This window comes from Coenobita brevimanus, chromosome 70, assembly GCF_032717465.1.
Source record: "Coenobita brevimanus isolate Jiangsu-jjx chromosome 70, ASM3271746v2, whole genome shotgun sequence".
NCBI classification, from domain to species: domain Eukaryota; kingdom Metazoa; phylum Arthropoda; class Malacostraca; order Decapoda; family Coenobitidae; genus Coenobita; species Coenobita brevimanus.
The window spans coordinates 3,216,809-3,239,470 of record NC_137023.1 but is presented as its reverse complement, the minus strand read 5'-3'; the positions used below and the strand labels follow the sequence as shown (position 1 = coordinate 3,239,470).

General features: G+C 42.5%; 1 protein-coding gene across 1 annotated transcript in view; it reads left to right on the top strand.

The window, feature by feature from the left end:
* The window catches only part of LOC145406339 (organic cation transporter protein-like), a 92,200-nt gene that overhangs the window by 38,586 nt on the left and 30,952 nt on the right, over positions 1-22,662 (top strand). Inside the window, exons 4-7 of the mRNA XM_080277501.1 lie at positions 7,503-7,606; positions 7,937-8,091; positions 13,044-13,212; positions 13,560-13,707. Coding sequence (XP_080133627.1) covers positions 7,503-7,606; positions 7,937-8,091; positions 13,044-13,212; positions 13,560-13,707 — 576 coding nt within the window. The remainder of the gene's footprint in view (positions 1-7,502; positions 7,607-7,936; positions 8,092-13,043; positions 13,213-13,559; positions 13,708-22,662) is intronic.

The window sequence follows — 22,662 nt, the reverse complement described above, 5'->3', positions numbered from 1 at the left end:
TTAGGAGAAATACACTGAGGTGGTTTGGACATGTGAAGAGAATGGAGAATGAAAGACTGACTAAGAGGGTGTATGTAGGTGAGGTGGAGGGAGGGAGAGGGAGAGGTAGACCGAGGATGAGGTGGAGGGATGGAGTTGAGAGGTATATGAGGGAGGGGGGGTGAGTTGGGGGGAGGGTAGTCAAATGGTGGGTGACAGAGCGACTTGGAGGCGTTTTGTCTGCGGCCACCCTTTGCGGGATTAGGGCGTCGGGCTATAGATAGATAGATAGATAGATAGTCAGAAGGTAAACATACAGTAAAAACACAGCTGTCTGTGTTTATTCCCATGTTATGTGGCTAGTTGATGCCCGGCGGAAAGGCCGTGGCAGGAAGGTGGGGAGGGGGGGGTAGAACCTCGTCATTTCTGCTAACGCTTGTTTGGCTACATGTTATAGGCATTATTTCAGGTTAACGATACATTTCACTATTTACAGGTATTAAATCAGGTGTAATATCACGTTTAGCGCCTTTACTGTGCTGTGTATTGCTAGACTACACTGCCAACAAAAATTACAGATTATACTGCCAACAATAATTACAGCACAGACACACACACACACACACACACACACACACACACACACACACACACACCACTTCCCCACCACCCCAAATTTACTCACCCCCACCACCGTCTGGTCTGACACAGTTGCCAGACTTGTGAAGCTATCCCTGCTGCTTCCACCTATCTGTTCGAATATTTACGGGGTTCGGAAGGAAGACACGACTTTTTTGGCTGACTATACCAAGTGCCTCCCAGCAACGTGTTGACTGATGTTACTAGATACTAGCATTTCGTTATGCTCACAGCCATGCATCTTTTTCTTAGCATTATTAATTATTGTACCATTATTCTAACAATGAAATATTTTAGCATAAAATTGCATGATTTTAAGGGTAAGTTAGCCATAATGTACAGAAAATGGGAAAGGCAGAGAGCTCAGCAAGACATTGGCAACTGTGATCAGGGAATCTGTCGCGACGTGACACAGTTTTTTGTTTACCTGCCGGCCTAGAACACTGCCTGGATTAACTGGCTATTTTCAGAGCTGTTTTAGTGTTTTTTCTCATTGTCTCGAGAACATGAGTGACTAGTAGTGGGCAAAAAGCTGCTGGTCCTTCTCATAACAGAAAAAAGAGCTTACCATTATTCCCAATTGGCTAAAATGAAAGATTTCTTCTTTTATAATGGTTTTTAATTTCTGAAAATAGTACTACGTACATCTATTTTGCTTTTGTAAACATTCCACATTGATATCTTTGGTTGGTTTGATTGTTAAAAATGCCTACTGAGAGCACGTTTTGTCTCAATAAACACAATGGAGAAAAACGCAGCTATTGTTGTACCTTTCAGAATGCTACTAATATCTCTTCTACCACGATTAACATGACATGAAAGTACGAACATGAAGCTAAAAAAAAAAAAAAAAGAAAAAAAATCACTAGTTCCAGACTTATGGCATTTTGAAAGTTACGGAACTTTAACTTCGTTTTTCTCCGTTTTCAACATGTGGCGTTCGGTACACTATGTTATTAGTCTGCAACTGTACACACTATAAAGATGCAAATTGAGGTTCACGTCAAACTCTAAATGAACTCGGGCAACTATCAAAACTGTTCCATACCTTATTACTTTTACGAATATATGGGAATGTTAATCACAATTTTATTTATTCATTTCCCATTTTCTTATCCATCTTATTAAACACCCTGAACGAACTCCGTATCACAGCATCCTTTCCGGAGAGTCAAGATGTAGTAACTAAAGCTGCACAGCACCTCATTGTCTGTAGTTTGATGCAAAAAGAAACAGACCGAGGGTGAGGCAAGGTCGATGAAGGTCGAAAAACCATCTTTTTCCAAGTATTAGCTCCACACAAGTTCTCTGACTTAATAACCGTTGTGAAGTGTCCCCCCCTGTGGCGGGAGGGACACAATCTGGCCGCACTATAGGGTGGTAAAACTACTCTGCGGCCAGGTTGTGTTAGGAAGAATACTGCTACCGTATTCCCTGCGTGTCGTAAAAGGCGACTAAAAGGGGCGGGGTGAGGGGACTAGGGACCCCCTCCTCTGTTTTTTAGTTCCTAAAAAGAGACAGGCCAGAGAAAGGGATGGGGGATGGAGTTATCTCCGTACCCTGAAGATTGGGTCTATGAATGTGCGTGGATATAGTACAATTCAGGCTAAAAGGGAGGATATTGGAAGAATGTTTGTGAGAAGAAAGTTGGATGTGTTAGCTTTGAGTGAAACGAAGATGAAAGGGAAGGGTGAGTCTATGTTTGGAAGTGTGTATGGAAAATTGTCAGGTGTTGATAGAGGAATGGCAAGAGAAGGTGTGGCCATGTTAGTGAGTCCGGAAGTACAACAGTGTGTGATTGAATGGAAGGAGGCGTCATCGAGACTGATGTGGGTGAAAGCGAAATTTGAACGTGAGTTGTGGGTGTTTGTGAGTGCATATGGGCCTGGTAGTGAAAGGGATGAAGAAAAGAGGGAGTCTTTCTGGAATGATGTTGATGAGTGTCTGCAGAGTTTGGAGCGAATGTGAATGTGGTAATGATGGGAGATCTGAATGCTAGAGTGGGAAATGTAGCAGTTGAAGGTGTAGTTGGTATGCATGGTGTGCCTGGAAGAAATGAAAATGGGGAACGAATGATAGCGACGTGTGTTGAGCGAGAGATGGTGACTGGAAATACGTTGTTTGAGAAGAAAAATATTTATAAGTATACATGGGTGAGACAGGAGGGTGGAAGGGTTGTTGATAGAGCTTTGATGGACTATGTGGTTGTGTCTAGGAATGTAATAGGAAGATTGTTGGATGTGAGAGTTCTGAGAGGGGAGGGTGGAGGTATGTCTGACCACTACCTGGTGGAGGGAAAGTTAAGAGTAGGTAAGAGATGGGTGAGAGCTAGGAGGGTTAGGTGTGGCAGGGAGGTTTTGAAAGTGAGTGAGTTGAATAAAAGAGAGAAAAAGATAGAGTATCAGGAGAAATTGAAAGATGAGTGGAACGCACTGAAAGATCAGGAAAATGGCAGTGTGGAGGAGGAATTGCAGTTGTTTAAGAGTGCTGTGGTGGGGCATGCAGAAGAAGTGTGTGGTATGAGACGTGTGGGTGGTGGTGTACGAAAAGGAAGTGAATGGTGGTGCGAGGAAGTAAGTATGGCTGTGGCTGAGAAGAGACGTGCATATGAGGTGTGGCTGCAGAGGAAGGATGACATGTCATATGAAAGGTATAAGGAAAAGAGGAATAGGGCGAGAAGGGCTGTGCGTGATGCTAAAGTGGCAGCAGATGAGAGGTGTGGTAGGCGGCTTACAGAGAATTTTCAACAGAATAAGAAAATGTTTTGGAAGGAGGTGAAAAGGGTGCGAAAGGGAGAGTCTGGGAAGGAAGAACAAGTAAAAGCAGAGGATGGAAGGATGTTAATTGAGATGGATGCAGTAAGGAAGAGATGAGCAGAGTATTTTGAAAGATTGTTAAATGTAGAGGATGAAAGGGTGGCTGAGATTGTGGCAGATGGAAGGGTGCAAGGAATAAATGTGTTGGGAGAGTTGAATGATTCTTTGATCATGAAGAAGGAAGTGGAGAAGGCAGTAAAGGAGATGAAAACAGGGAAAGCTGCAGGTATGGATGGGTGTGCTGTGGAATGCCTGAAAGGTGGTGGAGTGACCATTGTTAACTGGTTAGTAAGATTGTTGAATGTGTTCTTTGTGAAAGGTATGGTGCCAATTGACTGGGCAAGTGCTTGTGTGGGCCCGTTGTATAAAGGCAAGGGTGATAAGTATGAATGTACTAGCTTTAGGGGTATAAGTCTGTTGAGTGTTGTAGGTAAGGTTTATGGCAGAGTGCTAATTATGAGAGTTAGAGAGAGTACAGAGGGAGTGATTAGTGATGAGCAGTGTGGCTTTAGGAGAGGGAGGGGATGCGTGGATCAGGTGTTTGCTGTGAGACAAGTGTGTGAAAAGTATTTAGCGAAAGGCAAGGATGTGTTTTGGGCATTCATGGATTTAGAGAAAGCGTATGATAGAATTGATAGGGAGGCATTGTGGACTGTTTTAAGATTGTATGGACTTGATGGTAGGTTACTAAAAGGGGTGAAAAGTTTTTATGTAAATCGTAGAGCGTGTGTAAGAGTGGGAAATGCTGTGAGTGACTGGTTTCCTGTGAGAGTGGGGGCTGCGACAGGGATGTGTGATGTCGCCTTGGTTGTTTAATATTTACATGGATGGTGTTGTAAGGGAGGTGAATGCAAGAGTTTTAGGTGGAGGTCTGAGTCTGGTGAATGTTGATGGTGGAGAGTGGAATCTGAAGCAGCTGCTGTTTGCAGATGATACTGCATTGGTGGCTGATTCAGAGGAGAGATTGAGACAGTTGGTAGAGGAGTTTGGAAGGGTGTGTGAAAGGAGGAAATTGAAAGCAAATGAGAATAAGAGTAAAGTGATGAAGTGTACGAGGTTGGTAGATGGTAGGGGGATGAATATAGTTTTGAATGGCGAGTTGCTTGAGGAGGTAGAGTGTTTTAAATATCTAGGGTCACATGTTGCTGTGGATGGAAGAATAGATGCTGAAGTGAAGTTTAGAATAAATGAAGTAGGAAAGGTGCTGGGAGGAATGAAAAAAGTGTTTAGATGTCGTTCGCTTAGAATGGATGTAAAGAGAAGGCTGTATGAGGGTGTTGTGGTACCGACTGCGTTATATGGGGCTGAAACATGGAATATAGGTGTAGCAGAGAGGAAAAGTTTGAATGTAATGGAGATGAGGTGTCTGAGGAGTATGTGTGGAGTGACGCGTATGGATCGAGTGCGAAATGATGAAGTGCGAAGGAGAACTGGAGTTGTTCGGGATATGGCTGGTAGAGTTGAGCAGAGGGTGTTGCGATGGTTTGGGCATATGAAGAGAATGGATAATGAGCGACTGGTGAAAAAGATAACTAGGTCTGATGTGAGAGGTGTAAGGCTGAGAGGAAGACCACGAATAGGATGAATGGACAGTGTGAAGAGAGCACTGGATGTGAGAGGGATGTCTGTTGAGCAAGGAAGAGTGGCTGTGCGTGACAGAAATAAATGGAGAGAAATTGTGAATGAATAAGTGATGACGCAGCCCTGAGGGGATATTCTCCCGCATTTGGTCTGATCAGCTAGTCAGGTCAGGTGCGGGTAAGGGGATAGGTCTGTTATGATGTGGCAGGGGTAAACCAGCTCTGCTGTCGGGCCCTGCTGCGGATGTCACTGATTGCATTGCGCAGTTGACCCTTGTGCGGTGTGGTGCGGTGAGGATCTGTCCGTTCTCCCCTTGGGGCTAAGATGCGAATGAATGTGTTTGAATGGATGAGTAATTGGGGAGTGTGTCGTCCTGTCTCGGCTACCTCCCTTTCCTTGGGGGAAGCAGCCTAGGTATGTAAATAAATAGATAGATATACGAGTAATTGTACTCAGCATTCCGGAACAGACATCTGCATCTTTCATTTAAGTTCTTTACTCTATTGACGTACAGTATTATTTTTAGTTCTTGAGACAGCCAGAGATTTGTATTTAGCTTAGGCTAGATCTCTTGTAATGCAAGGATTAAATAAGGCTTCATTTAACCCCTTGAGTACTCTCTAAAGGACCTCTTATTTTTGCTTTATGAAATATTGAATCATCCCAAACCTTCCTTCAGGTCTCACAAAAGTACAACAGAGACCTGGAATTCATACTCTGGACTGATCATAATACAACAGAGAACTCTTGCTTTTGTTTACTGTAAAAGTCACAGTTAAAAGACCATATCCAATCTTATACTAGCTGCTTGTTGCCACGCTAAGTTCCCGAGGACGAAGTCTCGTAAGATCTTTGCCGTTTTCAGGAGACTCTGTTATTCGTTGATTTCAAGTTTTGCAGCCACACTGTTAGACTTTGTAATCCTGTCACCAAGGGGTATAAATGTGCACGTTAATCCTTAGTATATAGAATATTAACCTCAACATCTTGTCACTTTTCCCTGCTTACAGTACCTTCTTCCCTGCTTACAGTAATTACCTACTTACCTTCCGTACCTCCCTGCCTTCCTCCCAACCTGCTACTATCTCCCTTCCTACCTGCGTCCCTGCCTGCCTTCCTGCCAATACAGGCTGATCTAGAATCTAAAGGAAAAACGATCTCTGTCTCTGTCTCTGTCTGTCTGTCTGTCTCTGTCTCTGTCTCTGTCTGTCTGTCTCTGTCTCTGTCTCTGTCTCTGTGTCTCTCTAACAAACAAACAAATCTCTAACAACAAACAAGTACGTGCGTGGGCAGAGATCGGACGTCATGGAGAGGGAGGTGACGTTTGGTGATTGGCTGGCTAGCTGTGACATAGCCGATGACGCCACAAGGTATTCCCATCGGATTGGTCAAGACATTTTTTCGATCATTGTCTCCATAGAGAAGACCTAAGGGTGTCGACCACTAAGACGAGGACTCACCATCAGCGGGAGAGGATTCATTAATGCGAACGATTAGACGAAAGGAAAGAAAAGTGTTTTTGTGGATCGGCCACGCCAAAGCCAACGACTTCGTCTTCGGGGACAGAGTTACGAGGCTGAGGTTTGGGCTGCAGTGCTTCGGACGCTGCTTCATGAAACGGAACTGTCATCCTGGTAATAACATTTCTTTGGTTATTCATTTATTTCCTGGGCACTGGAAATAAGTGGAGTAAATAAAAGGAGATATTAAACCTATTAACCAGACACGATGTACATTTACTTTATATCCCTAACAGAGATTTGTTTTAAGCTGAAAATAATAATAGAGGGATGCCTTCAGAATGAAAACAGGATCACAGTTCTATCCCTCAGTAGCGAACCACAATGCTTGAAGCCCTTGCAGTCGTGTGACAAATTTCCCCCTTTTACTTATGTTACTTGCAGATTAATTTACTCACCCTGAAGGAAACACCTCGAGCTGGAAGGGTTAGATACAGCCTTTATTAACCATTTATTTTTAACACAGCCTCAAATGTAATGAGATCATTGGTGGTGACTTGACTAAAGCAAAAACTCCCCATCGGATTGAACGAGTCTGTTGGGTATGAGTAGGGTGGAACGTTGAACCTGAGTCTACAGGAGACGAAGTAATGATATAAAAGTATGCTTGACCTTGTCTTGTACGGAACCTGCTTTGCCCTTTTCTGTGCATTCTTAACTCATGCAACATCATTTCTGTCCTACTCTACCCCTCCCTGATATATCCTATCCTATTACTTGTCTGCTGTGCCGTGCCCTGCCATGCCTCTCTTTGATCTTCCTAATCTTGACTTTCCCTATCATAACCACATCTGCGGCATGCCGCATCCATCCTTTATCCATTCTTCCCTGCCCTGCCCCACGACGCGTCTACCTTGCCTTGCCCTGCCCACCTGTCCCTGATCTACCCTACCCTGCCTTCTACTGTATCTCTGCCCTATCTTATCATAACTTAACGATTCTCTACCCGCTGTACCCTGGCGACCAGTGGGACCTGACGTGCGAGAGACGGGCCCTGTATTCAACCACACAGGCGATGACGCAGGCAGGAACCTTCTTCGGCAGCATCTGTTACGGGCACGTCCTGCATAGGTACGACTGCGTCAGAAGTCTGCCGTTATTCGCACTCAGTGCATATCCGTCATTTTCCTCTCTTATGAACAGTAGCAAAGAGACTCATCCCCTGTAAGAGCAGAAAACCATACCACGCCCCTTTCAGCCTAATCATCTTTGCCAACATAGAATATTGAGAAAAAGTGAAATATAATGCCCACGTTTGTCCCCATCTGTATAATATTTATCCCTTACGTCATCTTACCTGGTTAGGACACAGGCATGGATTCCACATGTCCTCTGTGTAGCCTAAGCCGAATAAAATCTGCTGACATTTGCTGAAACTTATGCAAAATTTGCATTACACAGGTTTGGAAGGAGAAAGGGAGTGCTGTTTGCTTGTGCGTTGTCAGCGCTGATTGGCTTCCTCATCACAGCGGCACCAAACATAGAGACTTACATCTTTCTCAAATTTCTCTTTAGTGCTGTTGAATTTGGCTGCTACATTGGCTGCTTCATTATTGGTAAGTCACACACACACACACACACACACACACACACACACACACACACACACACACACACACAATTTTCATCGTCATTATCACATTATCCGAACTTTACAATTGCAGACACACTCGTTGGAAATGAAAATAATTTATCACAGCTCATGTACAGTATTAGCCAAACATTAGCAGCCGGTCTTATATTATTCCTGGACGTACGAGGGCCTGAGACTAAGCTAAAGTAGTTCAGTTTACTAAAAGACGCAGGAGAGCACACTGACATTGCAGAAAAACTTTTGGCCACCTCTTGGATTCGAACCGCGTGCGTTACCAATGGTCTTCCTCCGACCAAAGACTTCGTTACCACCGTCACCTGAAAGATAATACCATTGCTAGAGTAAAATTTTCTGACGGTGGCTGAAAAATGATACGTGTGTCCAAGGTCGGAAAAGTTTCAATTCCTCAGCAGCATAAGCAAGTGTATTAACTTGTTGCTGGAAGCTGTCCCAATTTATTGCTTAAACTCCCCTTGTTGGACATACTGACCTTTTTCTTGCTTAAACTCGGGTAAAATTAAATAAACTAATGGCACTAAACATTAAAATAATTGTAATTGATCAGAACGGTCCATCTGACACTGAAATCTGCATGCAGACGATGTTTTTTTTTTTTTTCCCTCTTCCATCTTCATTTCTCTTCTTATTCCGAGACTTTTCATATTAAGGTCTCAATTACTTACCCGGATCATGATACAGTATAAGGTGAAACAAGAGCCAGGGAGAAATGAGAATAAAATACACTTCCAACATAACAGCTGAATCTCCAGCTGGACACTCGATATGGCCTTGTCATCTGAAATAATCTGCCACCTTTTGTAAATAGGAACCATGCACAGTTGCTTCATTTCTCTCCAATAATATAACGTTAATAATCAAAGGCGGCAAAAATATATTCTACAATGGTTCGTGGCAGTAAATATACTCTTATCCTTGTATGGTAGGATAATGGTTCAGGAGAAATGTTAGTGGTAGGTGGGGACGCCCATCATTCACCCACTTAGTGTAGTGGTAGTCTGTTTTTAGGGTGGCTCCACATTAAGTGGCAAGCCAAATGATTTCCTGCAAACCAGGATACCATTTAGAACGCTGGGTGGTAACCTTATAACCAACCAAAATGTGTTCCCTACATGGCAACAAGTGGGTTGGGGGAGGATTAGTGCCCCTCCCAGGAAAACAACTAACTAAAATACGAACAAGAAGCCTCGGAGCATGACTGACCAAAAGGTGACGACTAAGGACCGAACAAAGGACATGGTACGGATTGCGACGTGGAATGTAAGGGGTGCAAATGATGAGGTGAAACAGAGATTGTCCAGGTACTTCAGGGTGCGAAAGTGGATGTATGTGGATTAACCGAAACTAAATGGTAGGTGAGAGTGTGAGAGAATGGGAGTATGGATGGGGTACATGCGCGGGAGTAGGTGAGAATGAGAGGGCAAAAGATGGAGTGTGTATTGTAAGTAACAGATGGAAGGAGAATACGAGTATAAGAGAGTATGGATCAGTTGGCTCAAGGATTGGGTAAGATTGAAAGTTGGACTACAAATGTGGGCGATTGTGTGCATGTATGTGCCAATGCAAGATCGTGCAAGCAGAGTGAGAGAAAAGTTCTGGACAAATGTGGAAGCGTGCATGGAATAGTTTGAAAGGAATGAGAAAGTGTTTTTGATTGGAGACATAAATGGAAAAGTAGGGAATATGAAGGTGGATGGAGTAGTTGGTGAGTGGGGTGTGCCTGCAGAGATGGATGAGAATGACAGTGCTTCAGTGGACATTTGTGCCGGGAGGAGGTTGGTGATAGCCAATACTCTTTTCAGACCCAAAATGATCCATAGGTATACGTGGCGAGTGATGAGAAGGGTGGGTGGTGAACTAAATGAACGGAAGGCAATGATTGATTATTTGTGTATGGATGAAAGGATGAGAAGGTGTTTAATAGATGAAAGAGCATATAGAGGTTGGGGGAGTGGACTTTCTGTCCACCACTTGGTGGTGGTGAGAATGAAGGTCTAAATGAAATGGAGAAACAGAAGAAGGGAAGGACAGGAGGAAGTAGTTCATACAAAGAGAGTGAAAAGGTTACAAGAGGATGGAAAAAAAAAAAAAAGCGGAATATAAGAAAGAAGTGGAGGAGCGATTGGGTAAATATGGTTGGGGTAGATGGGAGACGTGGAAGGTGTGTGCAGGATATGCACAGAAGAAATCTGTGCAGCATGTGAGGTGGTGAGTGGGGTGAAGAGAAGACAAAAGGGGGTGCAAGGAACAGCATGGTGGAAAGAAGAGGTGAGACAGGCTGTGGCACAAAAGAAGAAAGCATATAGTAAGTGGATCAGAAACAGGAGCGTGGAAGAAGTTGAGAGACTGATGAGAATGTTATATGTAGAGAGGAAGAGAGTGGTGAAAATATTAGAAAGATAGAATAAGAAGAGAGTGGGTGAGGATTTTCGAAGGAATTTGAGTGTAAAGTGGAGGGAACGTAAGAAAATGTTCTGGAAAGAGATAAAGAAAGTTAGACTGGGTGGCAAAGAAGTAGGTTGGGGAGTGAAAGATAAAAGTGGTTGATTACTAGTGGAGAAGGGAGAAAAAGTGAGCAGATGGAGGGAACACTTAAACTGTTGAATATAGATAATGAAAGTAATGCGAGTATAAGTGGCTGGGGAATGACTGGGAGAAGGAGGGAGGTGAGAAGGGAGGAAACGATCAGTAGGATGGACGTTATGGAAGTAATGAAAGATGAAATGGGGAAAGCCCCAGGAATTGATGGAGTGTGTGGTGAAATGCTGAAGCATGGGGGAGAGATAGCAGTAGAATGGATATGGAAGGTGTGCAGATTGGCCTGGAAGGAAGGTAGAGTCCCGAAGGATTGGAAGTCAGGTATAATTTTCCCATGTACAATGGAAAAGGGGGAAAAGAGGTGCTTGGTAATCATAGGGGCATTTGTCTTCTTAGTGTAACAGGAAAAGTATATGGTAGGATACTTATTAGCACCCTAATAACAGAAGAATTAGTAGGAGAAGGACAGGGAGGTTTTAGGAAGGGAAAAAGTTGTGTAGATCAGATATTCATCCTTAAGTCTTCGGTGGAAAAGTTTCTAGAGAAGGGAAAGAAGTTGTATGCAGCTTTCCTGGATTTGGAGAAAGCATAATTATGACAGAGTGGATAGACAAGGAATGCAGAAAATATTAAGAATAAATGGAATAAATGGGAAGCTGTTGAATGCCGTGAAGGGTATGTATGAGGGTGCTAAAGTTGCAGTGTGTGTGAGTAGTTAACTAAATGAATTTTTCTGTCTGAATGTTGGACTGAAACAGAGATGTGTCATGTCTCCATGGTTGTTCAATCTGTATATGGATAGGGTTATAAATGAGGTACAAAAGAGGGCAGTGGATGTTGGAGAGTTCCTAAAGAGAGAGGGCAGCATTTGGAAACTCCTTGCACTGTTGTTTGCGGATAATACTGCATTGTTAAGTGAAGACGAAGGGGAACTGCAAGGCTTGGTAAACGAGTTTGGGAGAGTGTGTAAGAAACGGAATCAAAAGGTGAATGTAGGGAAGAGTAAAGTTATGGTCTTCAAGAGAAATGACATCAGTGAATGTACAGTACAGTGAGGTTGGATGATGAGGAAATGGAAAATGTGAGTGCATTTAAGTACTCGTATAGGGTGATGACGAATGGGAATTTCCAGAATGGAGTGCTTGAAAAGGTGCAACAAAGAAGAAAGGTTGCTGGTTCTTTGAAAGCAGTAATAAGAATTGGGGAAGTGAGCATGGAAGTAAAAAAGTCACTGCATGACAGTATTGTGATACTAACTCTAACGTATGGAAGTGAAGCCTGGACCTTACTGGAAGGACAGAAGTCAAGAGTGAGAGCAGTGGAAATGAGTTATTTGAGAGGAGCATGTGGAATCACATGGAGAGACTGACTGACATATAAGGAAGTGAAGGAGCGTTGTGGTGTGGATTTGGATGTGATAGAAAGCGTTTGGAGAAAAACACTGAGGAGGTTTGGCCATGTGGAGAGGATGGAGAGCGAGAGACTAACGCGGAGAGTGTAATGAGGGAGGTGGAGAGGTGGAGAGGAAACCGGAGGCAGAGGATGGGATGGAGTGGAGAGTTATATGAGAGGGGGGCGTGAGCTAGGGGGAGGGCAGTGAAATGGCGGGAGATAGGACGACATGAAGGCGATTTGATAATGACCATCCCTTGCATGATTAAGGCGTCTGGGAATAGATAGATAGATACTTGTACTTGAACGCAACTGGAATAAATAATAATAACGGCAATGATTATATTTAGGCATGGAAGAGATGAAGAGCTTTAGTTCTTGGAACAAACGTTATAAGGGAGCTGATATTCATACCTTGCGTGTGCTCTCGGTGTCAGACATTCGAAATGTACTTAAGCACAGACAAAAAGAGACGGAATTTCAGAAAACATAATGTTACCAGATTGAAGACGGAAGAATTACGAAGTTTTCAGAGTAAGAGGAGGCGTAATGCCCACACACTGCTAGAAGTAATTAAAGATGGGAACAGATGGTTGAATTATGTCATGACGACTGTAGGATCCTCCGCCATTCAGATGGTTCAGGCAAAGGTACACTTGTAATGTCTTTAAACTGTAATGTGTAAATCTACATTCAAGACGATCTTATGTTGTTCACCTCTATAAACATCAGATGACACAATGAAACAGCAGTTTGATTTTATACATTTTATGCGTGCATTATAATCATTTAGACAAATGCTTTGAGCTGCCCAAATACTGGAGTTCTGTTATTGCTACTGCATCACAGCGCACTTTTCTATAGACTATAAACTAATTTGGCTGAAAAAGTGTTAACATCCTTTAATTTTGAACTACACCTATATAAGCATTTTTTTTTTTTTTAACAAGATCATTCTCCTGTCAGCCATGGAGGTGAGTTCAGTGTCACAGCGGACTTATGTTGGGTCATTCTACCCTGTACCGTGGTCGCTGGGCTACATGATTCTACCTGGTATAGCCTACCTGGTGAGGCCCTGGAGGTGGTTGCAGGCAGCCTTTTCACTGCCACTCCTTTTCACTGTCTTTTACTACTGGTGAGTGAAGTTGCTGTATTTACCTGATCCATATCCTGAGTAAAATGGCTGAACGAACTTCAATTGCAAATCAGTTAGCCAGTGAGCAGAATGTGTTGAAATCTTGTGCGAGCACAACTAAGCTGCCGCCTCATGTAATGCTCACAATTGCTTCATAACCAACATAAAGAATCTGGAACCTTGTTTACACCATCACACTTTCAGTTTCAGGATATGGCTGTGCGTTGCCATGACTATGAAGACGCCATAATGTACAGTGATTAATGAATGGCTTAACAACTAATAATAACAAATACTGAACAGAATTTGTGGCTGTAATGTAAAGCTAATTCAGTATCGCTATGTAGGATGCTGCCAGAGTCACCCCGGTGGCTGATCCTTAAAGGAAAGTACAACAAAGCCCTGGAGCTGCTGAAGCGGGCAGCAGCCATCAACCGCACCTCTCTGCCATCACACCACGCCATAATCAAAGCCATGGAAAACATCAAACACAAGGTAAAAACACTGTCTCTCTTGTCAACATTCTGGACATGTGAGTGACGAGATGCTTTCACCTAATGGCACCGATATAACAGGACCACTGTACTGCCTGGTCATAAAAACTTCCCTCACCTCCTTCCCAATCCCTGGAAAGGTGGAAAAAATAAACCAACCTGGAGTCCACTGAGTCCACATTCAGATGAGACAGTGACCACAAAATCATAATGGACACTATCAGATTCAAGGTACTTGTATACACTCTTATCAACGACATGAACAACATCATGACACAAGATACAAAAGCAGAATCTTGAATAATGTTACGGACAACATCCAACAACAGACATAAGGTACTAATATATACACTCTCATAAAAGCCATGATCAGTTATAGACACTAGACACCAACATATGTCCTCTTACCAATAGTATGACCCACTCCAGACACATGGTACTGTAATGACATGGACATTATCAGACACAAGACAGTGTAGTAACCTAGACACTATATTGATCGATACTGTTTTAAGATTGTATGGTCTTGATGGTAGGTTACTAAAAGGAGTGAAAAGTTTTTATGTAAATAGCAGAGTGTGTGTAAGAGTGGGAAATGCTGTGAGTGATTGGTTTCCCGTGAGAGTGGGGCTGCGACAGGGATGTGTGATGTCGCCTTGGTTGTTTAATATTTACATGGATGGTGTTGTAAGGGAGGTGAATGCAAGAGTTCTAGGTGGAGGTCTGAGTCTGGTGAATGTTGATGGTGGAGAGTGGAATCTGAAGCAGCTGCTGTTTGCAGATGATACTGCATTGGTGGTTGATTCAGAGGAGAGATTGAGACAGTTGGTAGAGGAGTTTGGAAGGGTGTGTGAAAGGAGGACATTGAAGGTAAATGAGAATAAGAGTAAAGTGATGAAGTGTACGAGGTTGGTAGATGGTAGGGGGATGAATATAGTTTTGAATGGCGAGTTGCTTAAGGAGGGAGAGTGTTTTAAATATCTAGGGTCACATGTTGCTGTGGATGGAAGAATAGATGGTGAAGTGAAGTTTAGAATTAATGAAGTAGGAAAGGTGCTGGGAGGAAAGAAAAAAGTGTTTAGATGTCGTTCGCTTAGAATGGATGTAAAGAGAAGGCTGTATGAGGGTGTTGTGGTACCGACTGCGTTATATGGGGCTGAAACATGGAATATGGGTGTAGCAGAGAGGAAAAGTTTGAATGTAATGGAGATGAGGTGTCTGAGGAGTATGTGTGGAGTGACGCGTATGGATCGAGTGCGAAATGATGAAGTGCGAAGGAGAACTGGAGTTGTTCGGGAGATGGCTGGTAGAGTTGAGCAGAGGGTGTTGCGATGGTTTGGGCATATGGAGAGAATGGATAATGAGCGATTCGTGAAAAAGATAACTAGATCTGATGTGAGAGGTGTAAGGCTGAGAGGAAGACCACGAATAGGATGGATGGACAGTGTGAAGAGAGCGCTGGATGCGAGAGGGATGTCTGTTGAGCAAGGAAGAGTGGCTGTGCGTGACAGAAATAAATGGAGAGAAATTGTGAATGAATAAGTGATGACGCAGCCCTGAGGGGATATTCTACCGCAAATGGTCTGATCATCTAGTCAGGTCAAGTGCGGGTAAGGGGATGGGTCGGTTATGATGTGGCAAGGGTAAACCAGTTCTGCTGTCTGGCCCTGCTGCGGATGTCACTGACTGCATTGCGCAGTTGACCCTTGTGCAGTGTGGTGCGGTGAGGATCTGTCCGTTCTCCCCTTTGAGGCTAAGATGCGAATGAATGTGTTTGAATGGATGAGTAAATGGGGAGTGTGTCGTCCTGTCTCGGCTACCTCCCTTTCCTTGGGGGAAGCAGCCTAGGTATATAGATAGATAGACAAGTACTCCTCACTTAACGATGAGGTTGTACTGAACAAGAAGTAATATAACGTTAATTGAACATGTATAACGGCGTCGGTGGGGATATACTACAGTTGGTGGCAAGACTAGAGCCTACTTTGCGGTACTTTCACATAAGGCAAGTACACACCACCATACTTAAGTTTACAGCACCTAACAAGAGCATACTGCCACTGAAAGCCACTGTACATAAATTTTTAGTCTGGAGTATAATGAAACCATCACTGCGAAACCTCTCCAAGTCTGAGTACCAGGACAAGTTGTCATCATTGTCCCCCCTGAGACTGAAGGACAGTGGTTGTTTGATGACTGCTCATTTGTTCTCACTCCCGTTATTGGCGTGAATGCTCTAAAAAACAACACAGGGTGAAAAATGTGGAGTTCTATGCATGGTCGTCATGATGACTGAAAAACTGAGGATTAAGATATTCTAGAAGCAGATGACGCATAAATTTATGTTTCTCTGAGGCATCGTTATATGACCGTCGATGACCGAAAAAAGGGTCTCACCAAATTGGAAAAGTTACGTTAAAATAATGCAAACCAGATCATCTTTCAACAAAAGAGATCTATACTAATATGGACATTAGAAACAAAACAACTTTTTGTATAAGCTTTGTGCACTGAGTCAAATAATTTAGAGCAGTGGTGCCCAAACTTCAGGTGTCGTCCCAAATGAGGGTCGCAAAGATGTCCCTCAAGACTGAAAGAAGGTCTTCGAAATACAAAACAAATGAAATCTTTGATAGCCACATTAACCCCAACTTTATTCATCATCCCGGCATGTCCAGAAAGGTTTCCTTTGTCTTTGAACACATTTCTCAGCCAATACAATAAAGTGATGTCAAACACAGATTTGGGAATTCCACGAGCCATGGTTTTCAACGAGCTGTTATATAGCGCCAGGAAGGATGAAAGGATGTTAAAATAACAGTGCTCTATCTGCCCATCTTCACTGGTCCCAGAGGAATTTAAAATTCACTAACAGCAGGCACACCATAAACATCACTACATATATATATATATATATATATATATATATATATATATATATATATATATATATATATATATATATATATATATATATATATATATATATATATATATATATATATATATATATATATATATATATATATATATATATATATATATATATATATATATATATATATATATTGCAGCTCTTTGCTGATTTAAGCAGGATGTTTGGCTTAAATCGCCCAGAATTAATTCTCAATAGAAAAATTATAAGGCATCTTTCCTAGCACAACCTTCTTTCTGATCGTCAGTACGGGTTCCGTCAGGGACGCTCCACAGGCGATCTTCTCACCTACCTTTCAGACTCCTGGTCATCCTCCTTTCGGGACTTTAGTGAAAGCTTTGCCATTGCACTTGAGATCTCAAAGGCTTTCGATCGAGTCTGGCATAAATCTATAATTTCGAAACTTCCCTCTTACGGTTTCTATCCTTCTATCTGTCCCTTCATCGCTAGCTTCCTTTCTGGTCGTTCTATAGCCGCTGTTGTAGACGGCCATAGTTCTTCTCCTAGATCTATCAACAGTGGTGTTCCTCAGGGCTCTGTCCTGTCACCAACTCACTTCCTTGTATTCATCAATGACCTTCTAAGCTGTACATCTAACCCTATCCACTCATGCGCTGATGACTCCACCCTTCACCTTTCCATACGGTTCCCGCAACTCCCATCTCAGCAGTTATTTCAACAAACAAGGGACGAAGCTATGGCACACCTAATGTCTGACTTGGCTTGTATCTCTGACTGGGGTAAAAATAATCTGGTTGTTTTTAATGCATCTAAAACTCAGTTCTTACACCTATCAACCCGACAAAATCTTCCACAGGTATACCCACTAATGTTTAATAATATTCAGCTTACTCCTGCATCATCCTTGAACATGCTTGGGGTTTCATTTACACGGGACTTATCTTGGGAGGATCATATTACATCTCTTGTAAAGTCTGCTTCCAAGAGATTGGGTGTGCTAAGGCGACTCCGTTCTTTCTTTACCCCTGCACAATTGTTGACTCTATACAGGGGTTTTATCCGCCACTGTGTGGAGTACAACTCTCATTTGTGGGGAGGTTTCCCATATACAGCTCTTCTCAATAAGGTGGAGTCAAAGGCTTTTTGTCTCATTAACTCTCCCCCTCTTACTGACTCCCTTCAGCCTTTGTCTCTTTGCCGCACTGTTGCATCTTTATCTCTTTTCTGTCGCTACTTCAATGGTCACTGGTCCTCTGAAGTGTCAGCATGCATTCCTCCACCTCTACGACGGGCGCGTAGCACCCGTCTAACAGCAAACTCTCAACTCTTTTCTGTCCAGCTCTCTAATGCAAGAGTTAACCGTTACTCCCAGTCTTTCATTTATTCAACAGGTCAGCTCTGGAACTGTCTCCCTCTGTCTGTATTTCCTGCTGCCTATGATCTCCAGTCTTCCAAACATAGTGTGTCCAGGCATCTCGAAATGAATGGATCTTGAATTTGTCTCTCTATTGTATTTTGTTTTTCTCTTGGCGGGAACTGTTATTGCGGGCTCATGGCCTTTGGTTCTTTCTTCCTCGCATAAGAAAAAAAAAAAAAACACGGGGTGGCTCCATGCTGAATTTCACTCGTGACCACCCAACATTTATTCATATGTAAGCACATTCTTGTGTTTAAATTTGTTTGATAATCAGGCTTTGTATCGAAAGAAGGCATCGCTTTATCGGAAGCAGTAAAAGAAAAATGCCATCGTTTTTTTACCATGAAATGAACTTGATGCTTCGATAACTAGCTTGATTATACATTCAACAGCTTGCGAGCGGCAAAGAAAGCTAGTGATATGAAATCGATATTTGTCTTCTGAAGGCGAAAGAGCTAGTCCTGTAGCACCGCAATTTTTCGTCTGGTATGACTCTCCATACAGGAGGCTCCAATCGAAGTTCATTGCACTGTACGGATCAATAGTCAGTGGCATCAAAGTTAATCTCAAGTAGCGTACTGTGAAATGCCTCGTCGAAGAAATATTAGTAAATGATGGTCTAGCCACCCAGAACTGTTTCTCTCTGGAACCTGCGTCCCCAGATTGGTTTCTTCCAAAACTTGAACCTACAGCAGTTCAAGTCCAACTCTTACAAACTTACAAACTATTAATGAACTGAGGACACCTGTAGTCTGGTGTATGGATTTGTTCAAAATTTGTTTCCCTCCCCTGTTTATCTGGAAAGAGAGAGAGAGAGAGAGAGAGAGAGAGAGAGAGAGAGAGAGAGAGAGAGAGAGAGAGAGAGAGAGACAGACAGACAGACAGACAGACAGTCAGACAGACAGACAGACAGAAGTACTGTATGGACAGTCCGTTCTCGAATTTGTGGACATTCACCCACTAGCATGGCCAGCAGAATTCTTAATGTGGGCGAAGAATGCATTGCGACTGATTATCTTACTGACAATGTCACGACGATGATCAAGCAGATATCTAAAAGCTTCCATTGATGGCGAGGACCTTCAAAGCCTGATGGCACTGATTTACTTACCAACCAGACTGGTACATAAATTTTTACAACTTACCCAAGTAGTGTAAGTAAGGTGACTGAAGTCCCTTGGTAACAGTATCCAGCCTCATCAGTCTACAAGCAGTTGTTAACCGGCCACAGTGGGCTAAGTTAGAGGACCAGGACAGAGTTTTCCCAGATCTTCACCACATTAACCATTAGTAACTGCTCCACACATTTGATACATATACTTCTGTTCAGTACTCGTCTGAGATATATACATCTGTGGCAGTACAGGACCAGGTTATGACTCAAAATCTATGACAATCATATTGCATTCCCTTAGGAAACCGCTAACAGGTCCTCGTAATGTTCTGGGTCCATGCGTCACCCCATGAAGCCTGGTGAATAGGTTGAGATAAGGTAGTAAACTGATGAACACTGCAAATGTTTCTTTAAATGTTGCTCTAGTAATTTTACAGTCCCTCCCATTACCAGTGTTAACGGCAGTTCGATCTCACCCAAGTGCAATAACTTTTTCTTAATAAGTACTGGATAAAGGGAGTTCCCCGTAAATGCTTTCTGCAATAGCAACAGTTTTACTCAGGTTAGAGTAACATGACCATTAGCCACTGCAAGTTGAACCTAGTTCATCTGTGAGAGCAGTGTGCTCATCTTTTAATCTTGTGGAGTAAACCTTATTTCACCTTCTTTCCATAAAGCATGTGAAGTAATTTCTACAGTCAGACTGTAATCCGAGACTTGTTGCCGGTACTGAGCTGTCAGTTGCTGACAGTTACTCCCAAAACCTCCCCTCTCGTCTAATTTAGTTACAAATCAATCACTGTGATCAATTTCCCCAAGATCTTGAAATACAGCTGAACAAATTCCAGCACCTGTTCGATCTGACAGACCTCATCTGCAACACTCTTTTGCCACTGTTGGAAGCTTCATTCTCTTCTCAGGACAGATCCATTTCGGAGATTCTGCTTCAGGAAGAAAATGATTTGAGCCATTATCTGAATCAGTGACACTCTTTACATAAGTGAATGTTTGATCCACCAAAGTTTATAACAATGCAGAAACATGTGTCTGTTCTCTCCTTTTTTTTCTCCATCTTAATTCAGTTCTTCGATGCTGACACATCTAATGTTCCAGTTACCATCTTCCTACTAGTATTCTGGTCAATTTAGAATTCCTCTTCGTTTTCTAGAAACTTTCTTTTCCTTTTTACAGTGGCATGTGGGAAACTCAGGACATTTACAGGAGGCTTTAATTATGAAACTCTCTCGGTATCTTCCCTAAATCTTTCCAATAAATCTCCATAAAGTTTGTATTCCTTTTCTCTCCTTCAGTGGCTTAAAGTGTTATATTTCTGGAAGCATTCCTTGTTACGTGCGATGACCTGGTATTGATATGTGGGAATACTTGCCCTTTTTCCAAACTGCTTCCACGTGTAATGACACGCTTGAGACAACATAATTTGCAAAAGAATTTTTTTTTTATTCCATACTGAATAATTTGATGTCTTGTATGCAACACAGCTTTCATTATAAGCAGATATACATTCTGAGTCAACTTTCCCTGGGGACCAGATGGTGGATTTGTAACACTCTTCTGTGTTCTCACTTTTGCTTTAGTTTTGCCTGAATATTACTTGCTGCATTTTTATAAGCAGTGATTAAGTCATTGTAATCCTGACCTTATAGAAAGAAAACAAATGAATGATGTTTCAGTTACACCTGTGTTGCACCTGGAAAAATGTAAAAGAATTTAGGTATATGGAGCCTTTGGGACCAGTGAAGATTATAAGAAGCAGAGACCAAGTTGTTATGAGTAGTTACTAATATGTTGTACCACCTTTTAGGCACTCATATCTAATGATGTACGGTAATTATAACACTCATGTTTTTCATTCCCATCCTAATATTGCACATCACTCACACACTTCAGACACACCCCAGATATGCCACAGACGCACATTAAGCTCGCCACCAATACCCTCCACCCTTGATCACACCCTAAAAAACAGTCCAATGGCTTCAAGTTGTCATATTCCATCCGTCGAGAAGGTTCAGAGACCCACTGAGTGAGTGAGTGAGTGACAAGGACACACAAGAAATGGCCATGCATATGGTTGTGCTATTTCATTCATTTATTTACTTATACAGAAAAAGTATAGGCTGTTATTTAAAAAAGCAGTTACATTGCCAATGCACTAAAACTGAGGAAAAACCATAACATATGAGAAGTAAAAACTTTCAAGCAGAGCTCCCGGTAAGTCACTGGCACAAGCACGAGTACTTTCTAGACAGTAACTAATACTGAACTTTATCTTAACATCATTCACTTTATCTTTTTTTTTTTGCCCCATCAGAAGCGTAGGAGCCTGTGGCTAGGCTACTTAGTTCTGACATTTGAGGCAAGGGTGACCAACCTTTCTTGCACCGAACTATTATGTGAGCAATAAATACCAACTATCCTTCGGATGTAAACACTTATCGACCCCATGTGGCTGAAGCACCTTACCCCACTAAATCACCAGGTGTCAGTTATATAGTTGTCACGCAGTTCTGTAAATTATTTCCTAGCTTACAAGGCACCGTCTGGCTTGTCACTCAGGGTAAAGGCACCTGAAGGCAGCACCACATCAAGTGACTAAATGGTAGATGCCCTCACCTACCTATATTTGCCTTAACTGTGGAAAAAAGTTGATACGGTACAAGTAGGTTATATATTTCGTAATCTGAAATGATGTATGTCTGTACCAAGCCAGAATTTCCATTTGTGGGGGTTAACCTTGAGAGGCACTTTGGATGGGGCTTGAAAGGTTTTTAACTTCTCAGAGACTGACAGACTCCCTTTGTTTTCACGAGTTTGGGTGACTGGGACTGGCACAGCTGCACTCTCAGAGGTGAGGTGGCCTGACCATGATGAGAAGTGATGATTACACATACTACTTGCCTGGCAGCGACAGTGGTGTCCATCTTAGGTAGTTTTACAGTGGCAACTTTTGCTTGCTTAGTTTCTTCTGCAGTCGGTACCACAACACCCTCATACAGCCTTCTCTTTACATCCATTCTAAGCGAACGACATTTAAACACTTTTTTCATTCCTCCCAGCACCTTTCCTACTTCATTTATTCTAAACTTCACTTCTGCATCTATTCTTCCATCCACAGCAACATGTGACCCTAGATATTTAAAACAATCTACCTCCTCAAGCAACTCACCATTCAAAACTATATTCATCCCCCTACCATCTATCAACCTCGTACACTTCATCACTTTACTCTTATTCTCATTTACTTTCAATTTCCTCCTTTCACACACCCTTCCAAACTCCTCTACCAACTCTCTCAATCTCTCCTCTGAATCAGTCACCAGTGCAGTATCATCTGCAAACAGCAGCTGCTTCAGATTCCACTCTCCTCCATCAACATTTACCAGACTCAGACCACCTAAAACTCTTGCATTCACCTCCCTTACAACACCATCCATGTAAATATTAAACAACATGGAATATGGGTGTAGCAGAGAGGAAAAGTTTGAATGTAATGGAGATGAGATGTCTG